Below are 18877 nucleotides of genomic sequence, written 5' to 3'. Positions count from 1 at the left end.
AACCTCTGCTAAGGTTATGAGTTGCCCCCTCTAACTTTACTTACTACTGTTGTTATCGGATATGGCCTACAAAGAAAGTGTGAGTAGAGGAAAAACTGCATTAAGTTATTCACATTAAAAAAGGAGGTAGCTTCTCACTTCTGTTTGTCTTTTTTAGCTGTTACTCAGTTTAAATTTAATTGCAAAACACTAAACCTGTACACTAATTTTGGGACAGGTTTCTTTTTTTTTTTTTTAAGATTTATTTATTTATTTATTTGAGAGAGAATGAGAGAGAGAGCACATGAGAGGGGGGAGAGTCAGAGGGAGAAGCAGACTCCCTGCCGAGCAGGGAGCCCGATGCGGGACTCGATCCAGGGACTCCAGGATCATGACCTGAGCCGAAGGCAGTCGCTCAACCAACTGAGCCACCCAGGCGCCCCTGGGACAGGTTTCTTAAAGGACCTCTAATAATCCCTTACCCTTAAGTGCGTTTCTGAGAGTTAAACTTTTATAACACTGCAACATTATTTAAGTATATGAGAGCAAGATGGGAAACATTCTGCAGACTAATAAAAATTGGTTAACTCCATGCTAGGCAACTTGTAGGTCTTAGCTTACTTTGTTTCTGTGTTACTGCCTTGTACCTCAAAATGGCGCTATCTCCTGTCCCCCCCCCCCCCCCGCAACCCACCAGAATGTACACAAGCCTTTTAGTGGGTGTGTTTTGTTGGTCTGATTTTTAGCTTTTATTGCCTTTTCATAAAGAACACATGTCAAAAGCCCTGTATTAAATGGAAAGAATTGCATGACTTCCTTCTGCTCTTTATTTCCTTATTATTGGAATGAAGGCCGACTCTTCACTCTGCAATGATTCACTTCAAATGAGAAGTTGAGGGTAAGAGAGTCATTTTGTGGTAAAATCCCTAATATGTCCACCTCACTCAGGAGCATCTCCGCAGGAAAAATCATTAAACATGAGTTAACATCATTGATCTTCCCCATCCTCAAAGAAGGGGGAAGATTTTCATATCACATAAATTAAAAATGAGGATTAAGATGGGAAAATGGAAGGACAAAGGAGTTAAGTGACAAAGAACTTCTGTTCTCTTCAGAACTTCTCATATATCCCCTTTCCCCCAAGTAATGCTTGTGGCCCCTCTAGGTGCCCAGTAATAAAAACAACAGTATAAATAAATACATGGAATAGTAAATGCCGCTCTTATTCACTCTGTCTGCTCTCCTCACTTGGCTGTGTGCTATTGATGGTCTCCTTTAAAAACAGCTTATTTGTTTAGTGTGAAATTAGAAATTACATAAGAACATATGGAAGAGTAGGGCTTGATGGGGTTTTTTGATTTTTGTTTTTTATGTTTACAATTTTTTTTTTTTTTAAAGATTTATTTATTTTGCGAGTGCAAGATCGAGGGAGGGGCAGAGGGAGAAGGAGAGAGAGAGAAGCAGACTCTTCGGAGTGCAGAGCCTGATGCAGGGCTCAGTCTTAAGACCCTGAGATCATGACCTGAGGTGAAACCAAGAGTGGGTTACTCAACCGACTGAGCCACCCAGGTGCCCCTACAGTTTTTTTTTTTAATTGAAGTATAGTTGACATACAATGTTATATTAGTTTTAGTTGTACAGCATAGTGATTTGACAATTCTATTCATTATGCCATTCTACAGTAAGTATAGTCACCATCTGTCACCATACCGAGTTATTATGGTATTATTAACTATACTCCCTATGCTGTACTTTTCATCTCTGTGACTTGTTATTTTATAACAAGTTTGAACCTCTTAATCCGTTTCACCTATTTTGCTTACCCCTCCAACCCCCTCTCTTCTGGCAACCGCCATTTTGTTCTCTGTATTTATGAATCTGTTTCTGTTTTGTTTGTTGTGTTTTTTAGATTCCACATGTAAGTAAAATCGTACAGTATTTGTCTTTCACTGTCTGACTTATTTCACTTAGCATAATACCCTCTAGGTATGTCCATGTTATCACAAATGGCAAGAGTTCATTCTTTTTTATGGATGAGTAATATTCCATTGTATATACGTACACCACATCTTCTTTATCCATTCATCTATTGATGGACACTTAGGTTGCCTCCATATCTTGGCTATTGTATGTAATGTTGCAATGAACATAGTGATACACATATCTTTTCAAACTAGTGTTTTCATTTTCTTTGGGTAAATACGCAGCAGTGGAATTACTGGATCGTATGGTATTTTTATTTTTAAGTTTCTGAGGAACCTCTATACTGTTTTCCATAGTAGCTATACCAATTTACATTCCCACCAACAGACGTGAGGGTTCTCTTTTCTTCACATTCTCACCAACACTTGTTATTTCTTGTCTTTTCTATAATAGCCATTCTGACTGGTATGAGGTGATATCTCATTGTGGTGCTAATTGTTAATTTTAGCAGTATGGAGCCCTCACTTTGCAGTTATGTAAATCTTGAGATTTCCTATCATCTCTTTGAAGACAATAATCATGTCTTAAAGAACTTTATGTAACCTTAATAGTACCTTGCATGGAGTAAGGACTTAATAGTGTTAGATGGATTGGTGGAAGAAAAGTATCAGTTGATTAAAAATAAAAATATTTTCAGGACACCTGGGTAGCTTGGTTAAGTGTCTGCGTTCAGCTCAGGTCATGATCCCAGGGTTGGGTCCTGGGATCGAGTCCTGCATCGGATCAGGCTCCTTGCTCAGTGGGGAGCCTGCTTCTCCCTCTGCTTGGCGTTCCCCCTGCTTGTGCTCTTTCTCTCTCTGACAAACAAATAAAATCTTTAAAAAATAAGTAAATAAATAAATAAATAAATAAATTTTCTTTTGTCCTTATATTCATAAATGGGGCTGAAAATGATTGCTCTATTTCAAACACTTAGTTCCAAAAGGAGGAACAGGGATCTTAAACTATTTATAGTTCTTAATTGTTAATATTTGACTCATTACCTTCTTCCTTAAATCTAAACTAAAATACTGTATATTGTGCCTACTCAGAAGTTTATAAACTAAGCTACCAAAAAAAATTGATTTGCAGGAAGCAGCATAAAAATTTTTGAAAGACGGGGCACCTGGGTTGCTCAGATGGTTGAGCATCTTCAGCTCAGGTCATGATCCCCAGGTCCTGGGATCGAGCCCCGCATTGGGCTCCCTGATCAACGGGGAGTCTGCTTCTTCCTCTCCCACTGCTGTTCCCCCTGCTTGTGCTCTCTCTCTCTCTCTGTCAAATAAATAAATCAAATAAATAAAATCTTTAAAAAAAATTTTTTTTTTGAAAGACTAGATAATGTCTGCCAATTTAACAGTGTCCTTTAGGCTTTGAAGACCTTGTGGTTTAGAAGCCATGCTTACCTTCCAAGAGGAACTTTCCTATGCTTTTTTTTTTTTTAAAGATTTTATTTATTTATTTGACAGAGAGGGAACATAAGCAGGGGGAGTAGGAGAGGGAGAAGCAGGCTTCCCCGCGGTGCAGGGAGCCCGATGTGGGGCTCGATCCCAGGACCCTAGGATCACGACCTGAGCCAAAGGCAGACGCTTAACGACTGAGCCACCCAGGCGCCCCTATGCTTTTTTTTAAAGAGAGCACAAGCAGGGGGAGGGGCAGAGGAGAGAGAGAAGCAGACCCCCTGCAGAGCGGGGAGCCCTCCATGGGGCTCTATCCCAGGACCCTGGTATCATGACCCCAGCCGAAAGCAGACGCTTAACTGACTAAACCACCTAGGCACCCCTACTTTTGCTATATCTGATGAAATGGATGATGGGAAAGGATTCTTTTGGCCCTATGCCAAAAATACAATTTTAGAGATTACAGTTCTAGATGATTGAGTTTCAGGTTTGGGGCCCCATCAGTAAAGTGTAGGCCTAATGTTTCTGTCTGTAGTTATACAGCATTTATATATTGACTTAAACATCTCATAGTTTAGGCTCAATTCTGACTTTCACAAGTGCTAATAGAGAGGGTCTTTCTGATCCCCTTAGCCAAAAGCACTTCAGAACTGAATTCTGTTATTGTGTTTCCTTTTTTGTAACAAAAGAACTTGAAAGGTATAGATAGGGACCATTTGAGATTGTGAAACCCCTCTGAGATCATTTTAATTTTAAAAGTAACTAATTCCAAGAGATTAGATTTTCTGTGATTTATAGAATGATAAAATAAAGCTTCTATGGGTTTTACAATCTAATAGAATTATGAGCTTTATTTTTAGTAGTTGTTCATAGTTGATATATCATTTTGCAGGTATATCCACCCCCTTCCTATGCACACACATCCATTTATATTTGTATACTCTGCCCTCAGGAATTTTGAAAAATTAGTTTGGCTCTGAACCAAAGAGCGAATTATGTTCTTTCACCTGTGTCTTCACATCCTGTCTGTCCTTCTATACTCTTAATCCTTGCCCTATTCAGAATCTTTACCAGATGAAGTTTTTAAGAAAATATTTTTAATCTATCTGGATAAATATCAGGACCCCTTCTGCAGGCTCCTAGTCTATATGGAATAGCAAATACAGCAAGCAGAGTATCTAAAATGTTTTTTTCTGTGAACTTAATAATACCATGTTTGATACCCAAAATGTAATATGCTTACAAATTCTAACTACAGTTTCCCTCTTCATATGGTAATGAACACTGTTGATCTTGAAGTATTGGTTTATTGGGGGAAAGGGGGAACTGTGTTCTTCAACTAGGGAAAAAAAAAAAGTTGGAATTCCAAACATGCCTTTTTGAGATGACAGTCAGTGGTATACTGGTTCCTCTAGTTAAAGCCCTTCAGTGACATTCAAGGAATCTCCATTCATGCCTTAGACCAACAAAGGATTTGCAGGGTGCATTCGGGTAGTGTGTTTGTATGGTGAAGCTCTGACAGTTGGACACTAGAGATGATTCTGGGAATTTTATCAACCATAATAAAATCATTCTTTGGTGTTTGTCCACCAAAAAAGAAAATTTTGCTTAGTAAGTAGTGACTTTTTGTAGTATTTTCAGATTTTACTGATCAAGCAATATAATATTGGGTCAGATTTAGTTGAGAGCACATATCTTTTGCCAGTTTGATAACTCAGGGATGAAAAGACTATCCTCCTCTCATGCCAGGTAGAAACTACTCTTTCTCTTCTCCCCAGAGAAGGACTTGTACTAGCTCTTTGTTCTTTGCTTTCGAACTTTTTTGACCATGACTCACAGTAAGAAATGCATTTTACACTGTGACCCAGTATATAGATGTGTTCTAACAGAAACAACGGTTCCATGAAAGCATACCCTTACTCTCTGTGTAATGTACTCTGAAATTTGCTATTCTGTTTCACTTTTTATTGACCTGGTTGTGAACCACTAAATTGATTCATGACCACCTAATGAATCTTACTTAGTTCATTGTGCCTTTAGCCCAAGTGATTGCTTACTGCCATTAAAAAACCCAGTTCTTTGGTGAACACAAAATCTTAATTATATCTGTAATGAGAGACTATCTTTTGAAAGTTCTTTGGGGTTAAAAGAAGTTACCTCATTTGCCCCCATTTCCTACCCTCGTAATATGAAAGAACTGGGTGGGTTTTTTTAATTTTTAATTTTGAAACAATTTCAAACTTACAGAAATATTTTAAGAATAGTAGAGGGATGCCTGGTTGGCTCGGTCGATTAAGCATCTGATTTCAGCTCAGGTCATGATCTTAGGGTCCTGGGATGGAGCCCTGTGTTGGGCTCCCTGCTCAGCCAGGAGTCTGCTTGTCCCTCTGCCCCTCCCTCCACTCGTGCTCTCTCTCTCTCTCTCTCTCTCTCTCAAATAAATAAATAAAATCTAAATAAAAAAGAATAGTACAAAGATCCTTGTATAGTCTTCACCCAGAGGCCACATTCAAATTTCACCAGTTGTCCCAATAATGTTCTTTGTAGCAGAAGAATCCAGTACAGGATCACACATTAAACCTGATTCTCATGTCTCTCTAGTTTGGTCTTTCCTTGCCTTTTGTGACCTTGGGTTGTTTGTTTTTGTTTTGTTTTGTTTTCTTTTAATATTTTGTTTATTTATTTGACAGAGAAAGTGCACAAGCAGGGGGAGAGGGAGAAGCAGGCTCCCTGCTTAGTGGGGAACGTGATGCAGGGGCTCGATCCCAGGGCCCTGGGATCAAGACCTGAGCTGAAGGCAGAGGCTTAACTGACTGAGCCACCCAGGTGCCCTGACCTTGGTATTTTTTAAGATAACAGGCCTGTCATGTATGTCCGTCAGTTTGGGCCCAGTGTTTCCTCATAAGTATACCCAATTTATGCATTTTTTACAGTGTCAAAGAAGTGATCCTTTGCTCTTCTCTTTGTGCCTTAACAATTTGTCCCACTACTTTGTAGTACTTTGATCACTTTGTAAATCAAGATAGTGTCTGCTAGGTTTCTCCACAGTAAAGCTGCCTTTTCCTCCTTTAAGTATTTTATGAGGCAATACTTTGAGATTATGTAAAATCCAGTTCCTCATCCTATTTTTATCTACTAGCTTTGGTATCCACTAATGTTCCTTTCTTGGATTGATTTTACGTTGATGTTTGCCAAGTAGTCATTTTTCTAATTTCATTCCTCCTTCTACGTTTATTAGTAGGCATTCTATTGTAAGGAAGAACTTTCTCTCGTTTCTTTTTTTCATTCATTTATTTATATTAATGTGTGCTCATGGGTTCCTGTTTTGTTCAGTGGGTTGTAACTTTTCACTATCATTATTTGTTTTGATGCTCAGATTGTTTCAGATTTGGCTTTTTAACCTCTCCATGTCCTTTCGTCATGTTCCCATTATTGTTAAAGTGCTTCCTTACTTTCTGACACAAGAGACCGAGGCTTATTTTCTATCCCTGCCCCAACTCTGGAATTAGTCATTTCTCCAGGGAGCCCTCTTCCTTTTAATGGAGAGTGGCACATAGAAACAATGATCTGGGCACTAGGTGTGTGAAATGCTGCTGGAGTGTTGCTCTTCCCACGTCTCTCAGTGCACAGAGCTAGGAAATACATATATAGATGCATTTACTTAGACACACGTGCACACACACATTCTTACATCTTTAGTTATTTATGTCTGTGTATATTGAAAATCACTAGTTCACACCAATACCTTCGATCCTGCGTATCACAAGGTTTATCCTAGGTTTCCCTTTTTTCTTATTTATACCTGCCTTCTCCAGCATTGAGAAACCTCGCTCCCATTAGCCTCAATATGTTTGTTTATTTGTTCAACCCCCCTGTATAAAGCCAATCCCCTAATTAGACTAGGTTACTGCCTCTTGGTATTGAGAGGATCAGATGAGATAATGTATGTTAAAACACTTTTTTTTCTAAGATTTTATTTATTTATTTGAGAGACAGAGTGAGCAAGAGAGCACGAGTGGGGGGTGGGGGGCTGAGGCGGAGGGAGAAGCAGACTCTCTACTGAGCAGGGAGCCCAATGCGGGGCTCAATCCCTGGACTCTGGGATCATGACCTAAGCCGAAGGCAGATGCCCAACCGACTGAGCCACCTAGGTGCCCCAAAACACTTTAAAATATAAAAAAAGTTTACCACTGCCTAGAAGTAGATACAAAAAAGAAGTAAAAAGAGACAAGAATAATAGTTGGGAGTAGTAGGCTTTTACATTTCCTCTTCAATTGCCAGTGAGTAATGAAATCGCTGTATAAATCTTACAGAAACAGGTCAGGGAACCGACTGATCATACTTGTTCTTGCCATGTCTTTGAGGAATAATGTAACCTGGTGACTTTCATTCTGGAGAGTGAAAAAGTATCCCTCCTAATCCTTCCCTAGACAATCGTGCTTGCTATGAGAATGTTACTATTTAGGTTTACGTCAATATTTCTTTTCTAAGTGAAAAGATCTAATAAAGAAAAACTCACTCTTACCAGATGAGATTAACTATATAAGTAGGATCTAAAACGTAAGATTCATAAATCCTAATTCCCCAAATAATTGGCCTTTCAGACACAGTATAGTTCTGGTTTGTGGTGGAATTGATCAGTCTTCTTAAGTTTTTTAGATTGGGAATGAAGTAAGACCTCTTTTTTTTTTTTCTTTTTTAAAGATTTTATTTATTTATTTGAGAGAGAGAGAGAATGAGAGAGAGCACATGAGAGGGGGGAGAGTCAGAGGGAGAAGCAGACCCCCTGCCGAGCAGGGAGCCCGATGCGGGACTCGATCCCGGGACTCCAGGATCATAACCTGAGCCGAAGGCAGTCGCTTAACCAACTGAGCCACCCAGGCGCCCAAGTAAGACCTCTTTTAATAAACCCTTGTCAACCGGTTTCCTCAGACCAACCCCCAAGAAGCTGATCACTTCCCTTCATTTAATTTCACAAAATTGGTTATAAGAATAAAGAAGATGTCAAGATAATTAGAGGAAAAAAGAGTGGCATGCTGGGAAGGTTTGAAGGAAAAAATATAAATTTTGTGTAGGAAAAGGAAGGGCAGGATAGAGTTTCCAAGAGCCCAGAGAAGTGAGTTGTTACTTTGGGGCTAAACTCATTGGCTTAGAAAGCATTTGGCCTAGAAATGTTGGATAGGGTAGTGATGACAACAGAGTGCAAAAGATTAAATTTGAGATGTTTCAAGGCCAAATCCAAAAACCTTCAACACTAAGCAAATAAATTCCTTTCTTCTTAACTCTTAATTGTCCCTGTGGGTAATTCAGTCCTGTAGTCTTGCATTTCCACTCCTGTCTCTGCTTTCTTTCTTCATTTCTGACCCTTTTCCCCTTACCTGTACCCCTTTCCCATCTTGTTCTTCCCTGATTATGGCATTTTGGAAAACTCTGTTAAGCTGTATACTCAGAGACTCAGCCGTTAAAGTCTGTAATGTACAGAGAGTTTCCTTTGCAGTGGGCCAAAGTTTCAATTTGCTGGGCTTCCTTGTGGTGCGGCAGGAACGACCTGTCATTCAAGTGGAACATAAAGGGCCTGAAGGTGCTTTGACTGATGTGTCTGTCAGGGCTTTGTTACTTAATAGATCCAGAAGTTGAAAAGTCCCCATTCTCATATTTAGCGAACTGTTCAGAGAAATCAGCTGTTGAAACTGCTGCTTATTACTCTAATTGAAGCAGTGGATACCAGAAAGTTTGGTGGGTTTCACCCCTGAGCATGTTCCCAAAGAGCCTCCCTTTATTCCTAGAAGCTGGCAGGCTTTCTTTTCCTCCTGCAAGTGGCAACCCGAATTCTGAGTTGAAAGTGAATCTTTGCCCTTGGCTCTTCTCCAGCATTCCTCGCTGAGCGAATAGGGATTTGGAATGTCAGAAAATAGAAGAGGGGAGGGGAAAAGATGTGTGTATGACTGTGAGTGTTTGTATGTAAAAGCAGCTTCGTCTGGGAGGACTTAGGGAAACTTGACTTCCTCAGATGGCTTCCTTCTCATAAACTCTGGGTTCCTTATTTGTATTTTTTTTTGTTTTTGTTTTTTGTTTTTTTAAGTTGTTTAACCTGAATTTATCACAGCAGTTCTAAACCCCTTCCAGCCCAGTGGAGTCAAGCTAAGGAAAAACAGCATGATTTCCAGAGGATTTCTGTTTCTTCCCTCTGGATAAAGTGACGGTAGTTCATCCCAGGCTCGTCTCCGGCAGGATCCAAAGTCGTCTTTCCTCTGGGATTTAATCCAGTGTCATCGGGAAACTAGACTCAGGTTTTATTGGGGAGCAAGTCTCACTAAGAAGTGTCCTTTTGGGAGAATCAAGGACTCGATCTAGGCATAAAAGGTGTGGCTCAGCACAATACCCTCCATCGTAAGCTACCAGTCCTGAGCACTTGTGGTTGAAGCTGGACTGAAAATATTGATGGAACACGCCTCTCAGATTCTGTTTAACTGTGGACTGGTTCAGAGCGCAAGACTATAATTTACAGGGTGGCTTTTATCCTTTATTTAGTTCTCTCCAAAGTCTTCTTGCATCAAGTCAAAAGGAGAGATTCTGTGAGGGTAAACCTGCAGGGACGGTTTCCCAGCTTTGCGTGAAGAATCCAGTGGTTGAGTGTCTTTCTACATCCTGAGGAACCATGTCCTCTGTATATACCCGAAGTAAAGAATTCACTCGGAATAGGAAATCTCAGTCTGATTCTCCCCCAGCATCTCCCTCCCCGACTGCCAAGACACTCCGAGTAAGCAGCATTTTATTTACATATGTTCATAGTTGTGTCAAAGGTGGAGAATGTATATGTAACTTGGGGAGTTAGGTTTAGAGCAAAGGCATTTCAGAGCATATGGGAATTGGTAGAGGAAAAAAGAAAATTTGAAAGTAAAGACCCTGTTAGCTTTTCTGCAGGAGGTTATGGTTCATAATACTTACTGTAGTCTTAAGTAAAAGCAGACTTAAATATGTCAGACTACAATTTCTGTCTTAGCTTTTAACTGTCAGTTGTAAGCTGCCTGACAGTAAGATTTTAGAGTCCTTGTCTCTATATCTTACAGGCGTTTCTTAATTTCTGTGGCTATTTTTAGTTGTTCCCTTTCTTGTTTTTTTTGTGGGTCAATACTATGTTTCTAGAGAAAAAGCTCCCAAATGGCCATGAAACTGTATACATTAAACTTCAGTTATGTGGAAGTTCCTTATGAACGTTTGTGTAGGCATGTATGTGAGAGAGAGTATGCCCTTGCCTGTTTTATGTGTCCATTGAGTGATAGCGAGAAAAAACAAAACGAGCAATAGTTATGGACACTTGGAGTCTTTCTTACTCCTCAGTCACCATCAGGAAATTTCATGCTTATAAACTCAGAGAAAGAACTCCTAGCTGTTAACAACCAGCTGTATGGAAGTGTTTGTAATGTCCTAAGCAGATCCACTTGAGTTTTTTTCTCGAGCGTATGTTTCTGTAGAAGCGATTTGCATCTGATTTAGTGTCTTCCTCTGTAAGAAACTGACAAAAGCAAGGACTGCTACCAATAGCAACCGATGAGAAGCCCCGATGGGCATATTAGGTAGTAGGCAAGGTAGCAGTTCCTTCTTAGGGAACAAGATTGTGCTCTACTGTATATACAGAATAACAAATATCATGGTCATAGCTTCCTTATTTGGGGAGCTGTGGGGGGGAAATCTGCAAGAAACCTGAAGTGACTTCTGCATTTCTGAGTTATTTTATATTCATTTTCAGTGTCTTTCTCATGGGATAAATTATCATGGAGTGGCATTTGCTATGTGACATGTTGGTCTAGGACATCAGCTAGGGATGTTTAGTTACCAGAATATCAAAAGGATTTTGTTATAAAGCTGTTTCATTCATGACTTCTTTTGGTGAAAGGACTGAGAGGCTCAGTGTATATGTCACCATTGTTGAGTTCCAGGAGAGTTTCATAGGCTGCTGCCTTTCTTTTCTAAGGAGCCATAGAGTGTGGGGCACCAGGGTGGCTCAGTCAGTTGAGTGTCCAACTTTTGGTTTCAGCTCAGGTCAAGATCTCAGGGTCGTGGGATTGAGCCCTGCGTTGGGCTCCGTACTGAGCATGGAGCCTGCTTGGGATTCTCTCTCCTTCTTCCTGTGCCCTGCCCTGCTCACACGTGCACGCTCTCCCTCCCTCTCTCTGTTTCCCTCTCTCTCTCTCAATTAATTAATTATTAAAAATAAAAGGGACTGTAAACATATACTTATTAAAAAAAAAAAAAGGCAGCCACAGAGTCCTTCCCCCTCAGCAGCTGTTGGGTACTTTTTGGTGGCTCCCAGTTGAGGTCCACAAAATGGAGCACTTTTAGTTCAGTAGTGTTTCCCTTTGTTCCCGTCCCTCTTATCAAACTCAGCAGTATCTTTGCTGTAAAGAGCCCGTTGTTAACATTTGTTCACTACTGTAACCACAGTTCCTGGAGCAATGTGTGATACCTCGTGAGCATTCAACAAAATCTGTTTAATGACACACACGCCTTTTCCCTTTCTGTTTGAACCCATTTCTTCTTTACAGTTAAGTACTACTTTCTTCTTGTCGCAGTCCTAACGGCTGTCATCCACCCTTTCCACCCTCATTCCATCATCCCCACATCCCTGACTTTTTAGACAGAGGTCATTGTGGGAGAGAATTTGAAAATTTGGATTACAGGAAACCAGCACATGGATGGCCTTAATAAGAGACTGCATCCCAATTTTAGTGGTCAGTGGCTGTGGATTCCCATAATAGCATCCACTTACTGTAACCCAACTTCCAGGTCCGCCCGCATAGCCTTAGGCTCTACTATAAAGAGTGTTGATGTTTGTGTATCATTCATGTTCTATTATGTTGCTTGTGCCTTTACTGTCTGAGAGAGTAAAAGATATGCAACACTAATTTGGAGGCTGTTGACACTCTGAATGGGTTATAAAACTAAGATTTATCTCTTAAGATTCCCCTGTAGCCTAGTTTCCCCTCATGTCCTAACTAATTAGGGTGCTGCTTACAAACTTTTTTTTTTTTTTTTTAGATTTTATTTATTTATTTGACAGAGAGAGAGAACACAAGTAGGCAGAGAGGCAGGCAGAGGGGGAGGGAGAAGCAGGCTCCCTTGCTGAGCAGGGAGCCCCACGTGGGGCTCGATCCCAGGACCCCAGGATCATGACCTGAGTCTAAGGCAGACGCTTAACTGACTGAGCTACCCAGGCGCCCCACAAATGGGTTTTGAATGCTATGACCATCCCTCTTCTCACTCTGTATGTGGTGGTAGTGTTACGCTCATATGCCTTCTGATGCCCTGTTATTTAACTGGCTGCTGCTTCACCTGCATTACCTCATTTAACCCCCAGCCACCCTGGAAGGTGGGTGTTGCTATCACCATTTTACCTATGAGGAAACCGAGATACATGGAAGAGAAGTGGCTTACCCACATCACTCAGCTAGTAAGCAGCAGAGCCTGGTATCTCTGGGTCCAAAACCCATATTTATCCACAACAGTGATTTCATACCAAATACATTGGAAGGTTAAGGACTTTCTAGGGTCAAAGATGACAGTTAAAAGCTTAGGTAGCTGTGGGAATCCAAAATTCAGGCATAATGAGGACCCAGGAAACTGAAATTGTAGGCAGGAGGAAGGCAGTGTCTACAGACCAACAGAGGGAATTGACAGGCTCTGCTGAATCTCCCACGCCTGATTCTCGAATCCTAGTCAGAGCATATGAAACCATGGATCCCACAGAGCTTGAGACCTTGTGGGCTACAGGTCTTCATATTTCAGAGGCAGAAATACTTAAGTAAAGATGCCGGGACACGTCTGTGTGCATCTCAGAGTTAAGATCAGAACACCTTTTTCTCTCTCCTCATGCAAACTTGTGCACATTCGGTTTTCTGCTAAAAGTTGCACCAAGAGGTGTGGCCTCTGAAGCCAACATTCTTCAAAACAAATGATTGAAATTTTGAGCCAGTGTATAAATATTTATGATTTTTTTCTTACTATTGGTAAAGAGGCTAAATATTAAATGCTTCCATATAAGGAAAATGCTCTCAAAGGGAATTTTTAAATAAAGGTTATTCACATGGGGAGCATATTTTGGACACCTTGCTCTTAGCCACATGTTCAAGAAGCAGTATGGGCAAACTATAAACTGTAACTCAAAGAGGTATAATTTTTAACTTGAGAAAACAAACAGCAGGATGATTTATCAGTCCTGGAAAACTGAAACTATCTTATCATACCTTTACTTTTCAACTCTCAACAGTTTCTGATACTTTTAACATTACGTAATTCAGTGTTTCTGTACTCAGTAAACTAGGGCCCTTTTTAATAATATAAAAATGTAATGCTGGCCTAGAGATTGTACAACTAGTATTCTCCCTAATGAAAAATCACTTATATAGAGAATAGTACATCTTACCACCTAAGATTTTACTTTCTCTAGTTTGTATTTCAAAAATAATATTTTTCATTCTCTGAACACAAAATTACACTGTTAAATGTGGTTTTTAAAAATATACCCCTCTTGGGGCACCTGGGTGGCTCAGTCGTTAAGTGTCTGCCTTTGGCTCAGGTCATGATCCCAGGGTCCTGGGATCGAGCCCCACATTGGGCTCCCTGCTTTGAGGGAAGCCTGCTTCTCCCTCCACTGCTCCCCCTGCTTGTGTTCCCTCTCTCATTGTCTCTCTCTCTGTCAAATAAATAAATAAAATCTTAAAAAATACACCCCTCTCTTTCCATAAGGAAAATATCCATCATCCATTCTTTTTGTATCCCCACCCCCCGATCCCCCACTAAAATGGCTATTCTGGGGTGCCTGGGTGGCTCAATCTGTTAAGCATCTGCCTTTGGCTCAGGTCATGATTCCAAGGTCCTGGGATCGAGCTCCACGTCAGGCTCCCTGCTTGGCGGGGTGTCTGCTTCTCCCTCTCCCTGTGCCGCTCCCCCTGCTTGTGTGAGCTCTCTCTCTCTCGCTCACTCTCTCTCTCAAATAAATAAATAAAATATTTTTTTTTTAAGATTTTTATTTATTTGACAGAGAGAGCACAAGCAGAGGGAGAGAGAGGGAGAAGCAGGCTCCCTGCTGAGCAAGGAGCCCGATGTGGGACTCGATCCCAGGACCTTGGGATCATGACCCGGGCCAAAGGCAGCCGCTTAACCAACTGAGCCACCCAGGTGTCCCAAATAAAATCTTTTTTAAAAAATAAAATGATTATTCTAAGTGGTATGCTCTTAGTATTTGCTGTTTTGATCTCTGTTGACCCTGAATAGTGAAATAATTTTAAACAAGTCTTTTGGCTTTCACACTAGGTTCACACTAGTCCAACATCTCTTTTGTCTCTAAAATTTGTGGAGCTCCCTGAGTAACAGATCTACCCATCTCTGATTTTTTTACTCAGGGAAAGCAGAACAGCTTCCGGATTCACTCAGATTACTTTCTTTTCTTTTTTTTAAGATTTTTATTTATTTATTAGAGAGAGCAAGCGCGCACGCGCGCGTGCATGAGCAGGGGTCGGGGGGCAAAGGGAGAGGGAGGAGCAGACTCCCCGATGAGCTCAGAGCCTGCCACAGGACTCCAAGCAGGCCTCCACAAGGGGCTCAATCCCAGGACCCTGGGATCATGACCTGAGCCAAAATCAGACACTTAACCGTCTAAGCCACCCTGGTGCCCCAGTTCACTCAAATTTCTAATGGGAACCATACCAGGTATTTATGTATGAGAATTTGAAGGCTTAGCCTCTGTTCTCACACTCTGAAGCAACTACATGAGGTGCTGGGTTCACACAATTAGTAGAAAAACTTCCTTTTGATGTAATTTTCCAACACTGAAAAAAAATAATTCTGAACTACAATTACATTAGACACCTCTAGCTCTTGCTTTTTACTCACCGTTTATATTATCGGGTCTCAAGTATATTAATTCTATTAACTTAGAAATTAGTCAATTTAGATGGTTTAGCAAGTCTAAATCACCTTGAAAACAAGAGCCAGGTAATCATTTGTCGATGCTTTCAAATTATTATCTGCTAATTTAACAAAACATTTTTCAATACAGGTATATCCAAAGATGATAAAATACTAAAGAATGTCCACATTGTAGGGCTTAGTTGATATTTATTATATTGAATAGTCTTGAAGTAAGTAGGTCATCAACTGAACCCTGGGAATCTCTTAATTAGACAGATTTTCATTGAATTGGTTGGTTTTTACAATAATAGGATTGGACCTGCATCTATAAAACAAGATCAGTAGCATTTCCCATTTAATCGGGATTGCTATTCCTTCAGGATTTATATCTCAACTGAAAATATGGAGATTTTTCATAAGGTTTTTAAAGGGAACAATTAACCAACTTATTTTGTTTTATAACCAGCTCTACAAACTAATCAGAGAACATTTGATAAACAAGTGAGTGATAAAGGATTGCTGCTTTCACAAGACCTTGTCTATGTGGCCACTCAGGTTAACAGGCTCCCCTCTGCCTCTTAGCCTTCCAGACTATCAATATTAATAGTCATTCTTTGCATGTCCTTTCTGCTGTCCTGTGGCAAACACCAAACAGTTCTTTAGTGTATTATCTTATCCTTTCTACCTCTCATACTGCATGTGGGCACTACCAATCTGGAATTCATTTTTCACTTTGCTTTATAATCCATTGTCATGGAATGAGAAACATTTGTCTGGGTGAATAAGGCTAATTAATGGTGCAATCTATTAACCACTTTTTTTTTCCTAATGAAAACCACTAGTGTATCTGTTTTCTTTTTTAATTCCACTCAAGAAAAGTCAACAGCAGTAATTCTATAACCCAAGGAATCTCCTAAGCAAGAATAGTAGAACCTGTAGAAACAAAAGCAGTTTCCCCATTTGGAATCTTAGATAGATAGTAGACTAGTTAACCCATGTTCTACATAAAGCTGGATGAGATGGCATCTGAAGTCATGGTTTTTCGACCAGAGAGACTGGGAGTTTTGAAGGCATCAGTTCCTTTCGTGGAGTTTCCATGTGACAACACAGAAATGCAAGCCATGTCCTACCCTTGGCCCTCCGCAATTTTCTGTTTCCATGATAAATGTTTATCAAGGCCACCTACTCTATTTTGAATCTTCCCACCATTAACATTCCTTGAACATCTGCTATGCAATAGGCCCTCCCTATCCTAGACACTGGAATTCAGAAATGATAGATATAGTCCCTGCCTTCAAGGAATTGACAGTCTAACTGGGGAGATAAAAAAGAAAATCAAGTCCAGGGTGTTTTTTGTTTTAGCAGATCAGTCAAGTGTAAATGCATTAGCTAGATATTTAAAGACCAACAGAAGATAGGTGGTCAAAGAAGGAGGAAATTACATTACAAAAGTGGGAAAAAATGTATGAGAAAATACAGGATTATTTTGAGAGCTGAAGATCAGTGTGGCTCGAACAAAAGATATATTTAGGAGTATAATAGGAAATGAAACTGGAGACATAGCAGGAGCCAGGTCATATGGGGCTTAGTATGTCATTCTGAGGATTTGGGGAGTTATCCTGTAGATAAAGGATTGAAGAGTTGAAGTAAAGTTGCTGTGATCAGAATTGCTTATTTGGGAGATATTTCTGGCATCTATGGAGGCTGGATTGTAGAGGGAGGGTCTGGAGGTTAAGTCCATTGACCCGAATGCTATACTCCAGGTGAGAAAGGATAAGGGCCTGAACAGAGACATTCTCCAGGCAGAACAGAGAAACATTCAGCTATTTAGAAGGTAGAATTGATAAGAACTGGGAATTGATAGAATGGGGGTAAGGATGAACCTGTGAGAGGGCAGAGTCAAGGATGACTCCCAGGTCTCTGGTCTAGGTGACTCAGAAGAAGATGGCTTGACAAAACTTAGTTGGCATACCCAGGAGGGGAAAAAAAGGGCATGAAGTGGGGGAAATGATTTCACTTTGGGTGTGTTGAGTTAGAGGTTTGGAACATTCAGGTAGTGATATCCAGGAAAAATTTGGTCTAAAGCTCAGGAGAAAATTATGGGCTGAAAACATTGATATTTATGATTAAGCCATAGGAGTGGTGAGCTTGTCTGAGTAGTAGATGTAGCATAAGGAGAGAGCTGAGAATAAAACGTTGGGGTGAGGCAGGTAGTAACAACGTGTGGCTTCTTCCCATCGTTTTTCCTATTCAGTCACTGCGCAGAAAGCAGGTCTTATATATTGTTTGTTTGTTTGGAGGTATTGCAGTCAACTATGTTACAGTGATAAGCTTTAGTTCCCAAAGAATCCAGAAATTTAGGAGGTCAGTTTAGGGTTCTAGTTTTATTTTCTGTACATAATCAGCTATGCGACCTAGGGTGGTTTTTCAAATTTGAAAAAGCTCCCAACTTATTCAGCATTGTTTTTTATTTCTCTATCTCAATCATAGTATTTGTGTGAACGGACAACTAATTATCGTCAGAAGACCCAAGGGAAGCAATTGGAGTTGGCTTTCATCCGCCTTTTGTTCTTTTTCAGCCCTTTTTGTTTCTCTTCTTAACCTGTTTATTATGCAGTGAGTGGCAGTTATCCACAACTGGGGGATTAGTTCTCATCACAGCCAGTCTTTGGTTACACAATGCAGGGAGTTCTACCAATGCAATGATGAGATAAAGATACTAAAAGTGTGTCTGGACTTTAACCTTTATGGTTCCTTATGAAAACACATTTTCATATAGGAGTTTTTATACCTTTATGTTTATTAACTTCATATGGTTGGTTATCTGGGAGAGAGTATAACTATCCAGAGAGTAAAATAATGACCTTAAATGTCTGTAGGTTAGAAAGGGTAAGTAGGAATTAGCCTGGATTATCAAAATCTACAATAATCAAAACCCTTTACTTGAGTGCCAAGGAATTTGTTTGAGCTTATTATTCTTGCAGCCAGCAAGCATTGACAGAGCCAAAGGACCAAAGAGGAATGGGAGAGAGAATAGAAAAACAGAGAAAACTGTAGTAATATCAATAGCTAACATTTATAGAACATTCGCTATATGCCAGGTGCAGTCCCAAGCACTTACATTTATTTTCTCATTTAGTGTTTTTGTTAACATTATACACTGGGTACCATTTCCCCTACTTTACTGATGAGAACACTGAGGCAGAGAGAAGTTAAATAACTGTGGCCCAACAAGGTCCCAACTTGTGCCAGACTTCTTACAAGTCACTCATGATAGTATCATTCTTCATGACCACCTAGTTTCAAACTCCAGACTGATGAACCCGTTAGGCCTGTTCTTTCCATGAAGCCTTGCTGAAAATCTCTAGTCAGTATTGGTCTCTCTCTTTTCTGCTTTTTTATTTGCTGTATGTAGCAGAAAGTCTAGTGTTTGATCCCTTTCTTGCATCACTCTCTCATTGTTTTATGGATATGCTTATCTTTCCTCCCCAAAGAAGAGCTTTTTGACATCAGAGAACCATGTCTTAGATTCTGCACATATCTATTTTATTCCTCTAAGTATCACTAACAGAGCTCGGCACACAAGGGCATTTGTTATAAATACAGGGAATGAACACTGTTGCCTA

The 18877-nt window shown here is 40.2% G+C and overlaps 1 protein-coding gene across 5 annotated transcripts in view; it reads left to right on the top strand.

Moving 5' to 3' along the window:
• The window catches only part of PPP1R12B (protein phosphatase 1 regulatory subunit 12B), a 209834-nt gene that overhangs the window by 153310 nt on the left and 37647 nt on the right, over positions 1–18877 (top strand). The window contains exon 1 of one of the 5 annotated variants that reach the window (XM_045877032.3): positions 8366–10101. The exons of the other annotated variants lie outside the window; for them this stretch is intronic. Within the exon in view, the coding sequence (XP_045732988.1) occupies positions 10000–10101 (102 nt within the window). The 5' untranslated portion in view covers positions 8366–9999. Of the gene's footprint in view, positions 1–8365; positions 10102–18877 lie in introns of those variants that run through there. 5 annotated transcript variants of the gene reach the window in all.

This window comes from Mirounga angustirostris, unplaced genomic scaffold, assembly GCF_029215605.1.
Source record: "Mirounga angustirostris isolate CCGP_5_RB_7025 unplaced genomic scaffold, mMirAng1.0.hap1 SCAF_6, whole genome shotgun sequence".
Lineage (NCBI taxonomy): Eukaryota > Metazoa > Chordata > Mammalia > Carnivora > Phocidae > Mirounga > Mirounga angustirostris.
This window is presented reverse-complemented; position numbering and strand designations above follow the sequence as displayed.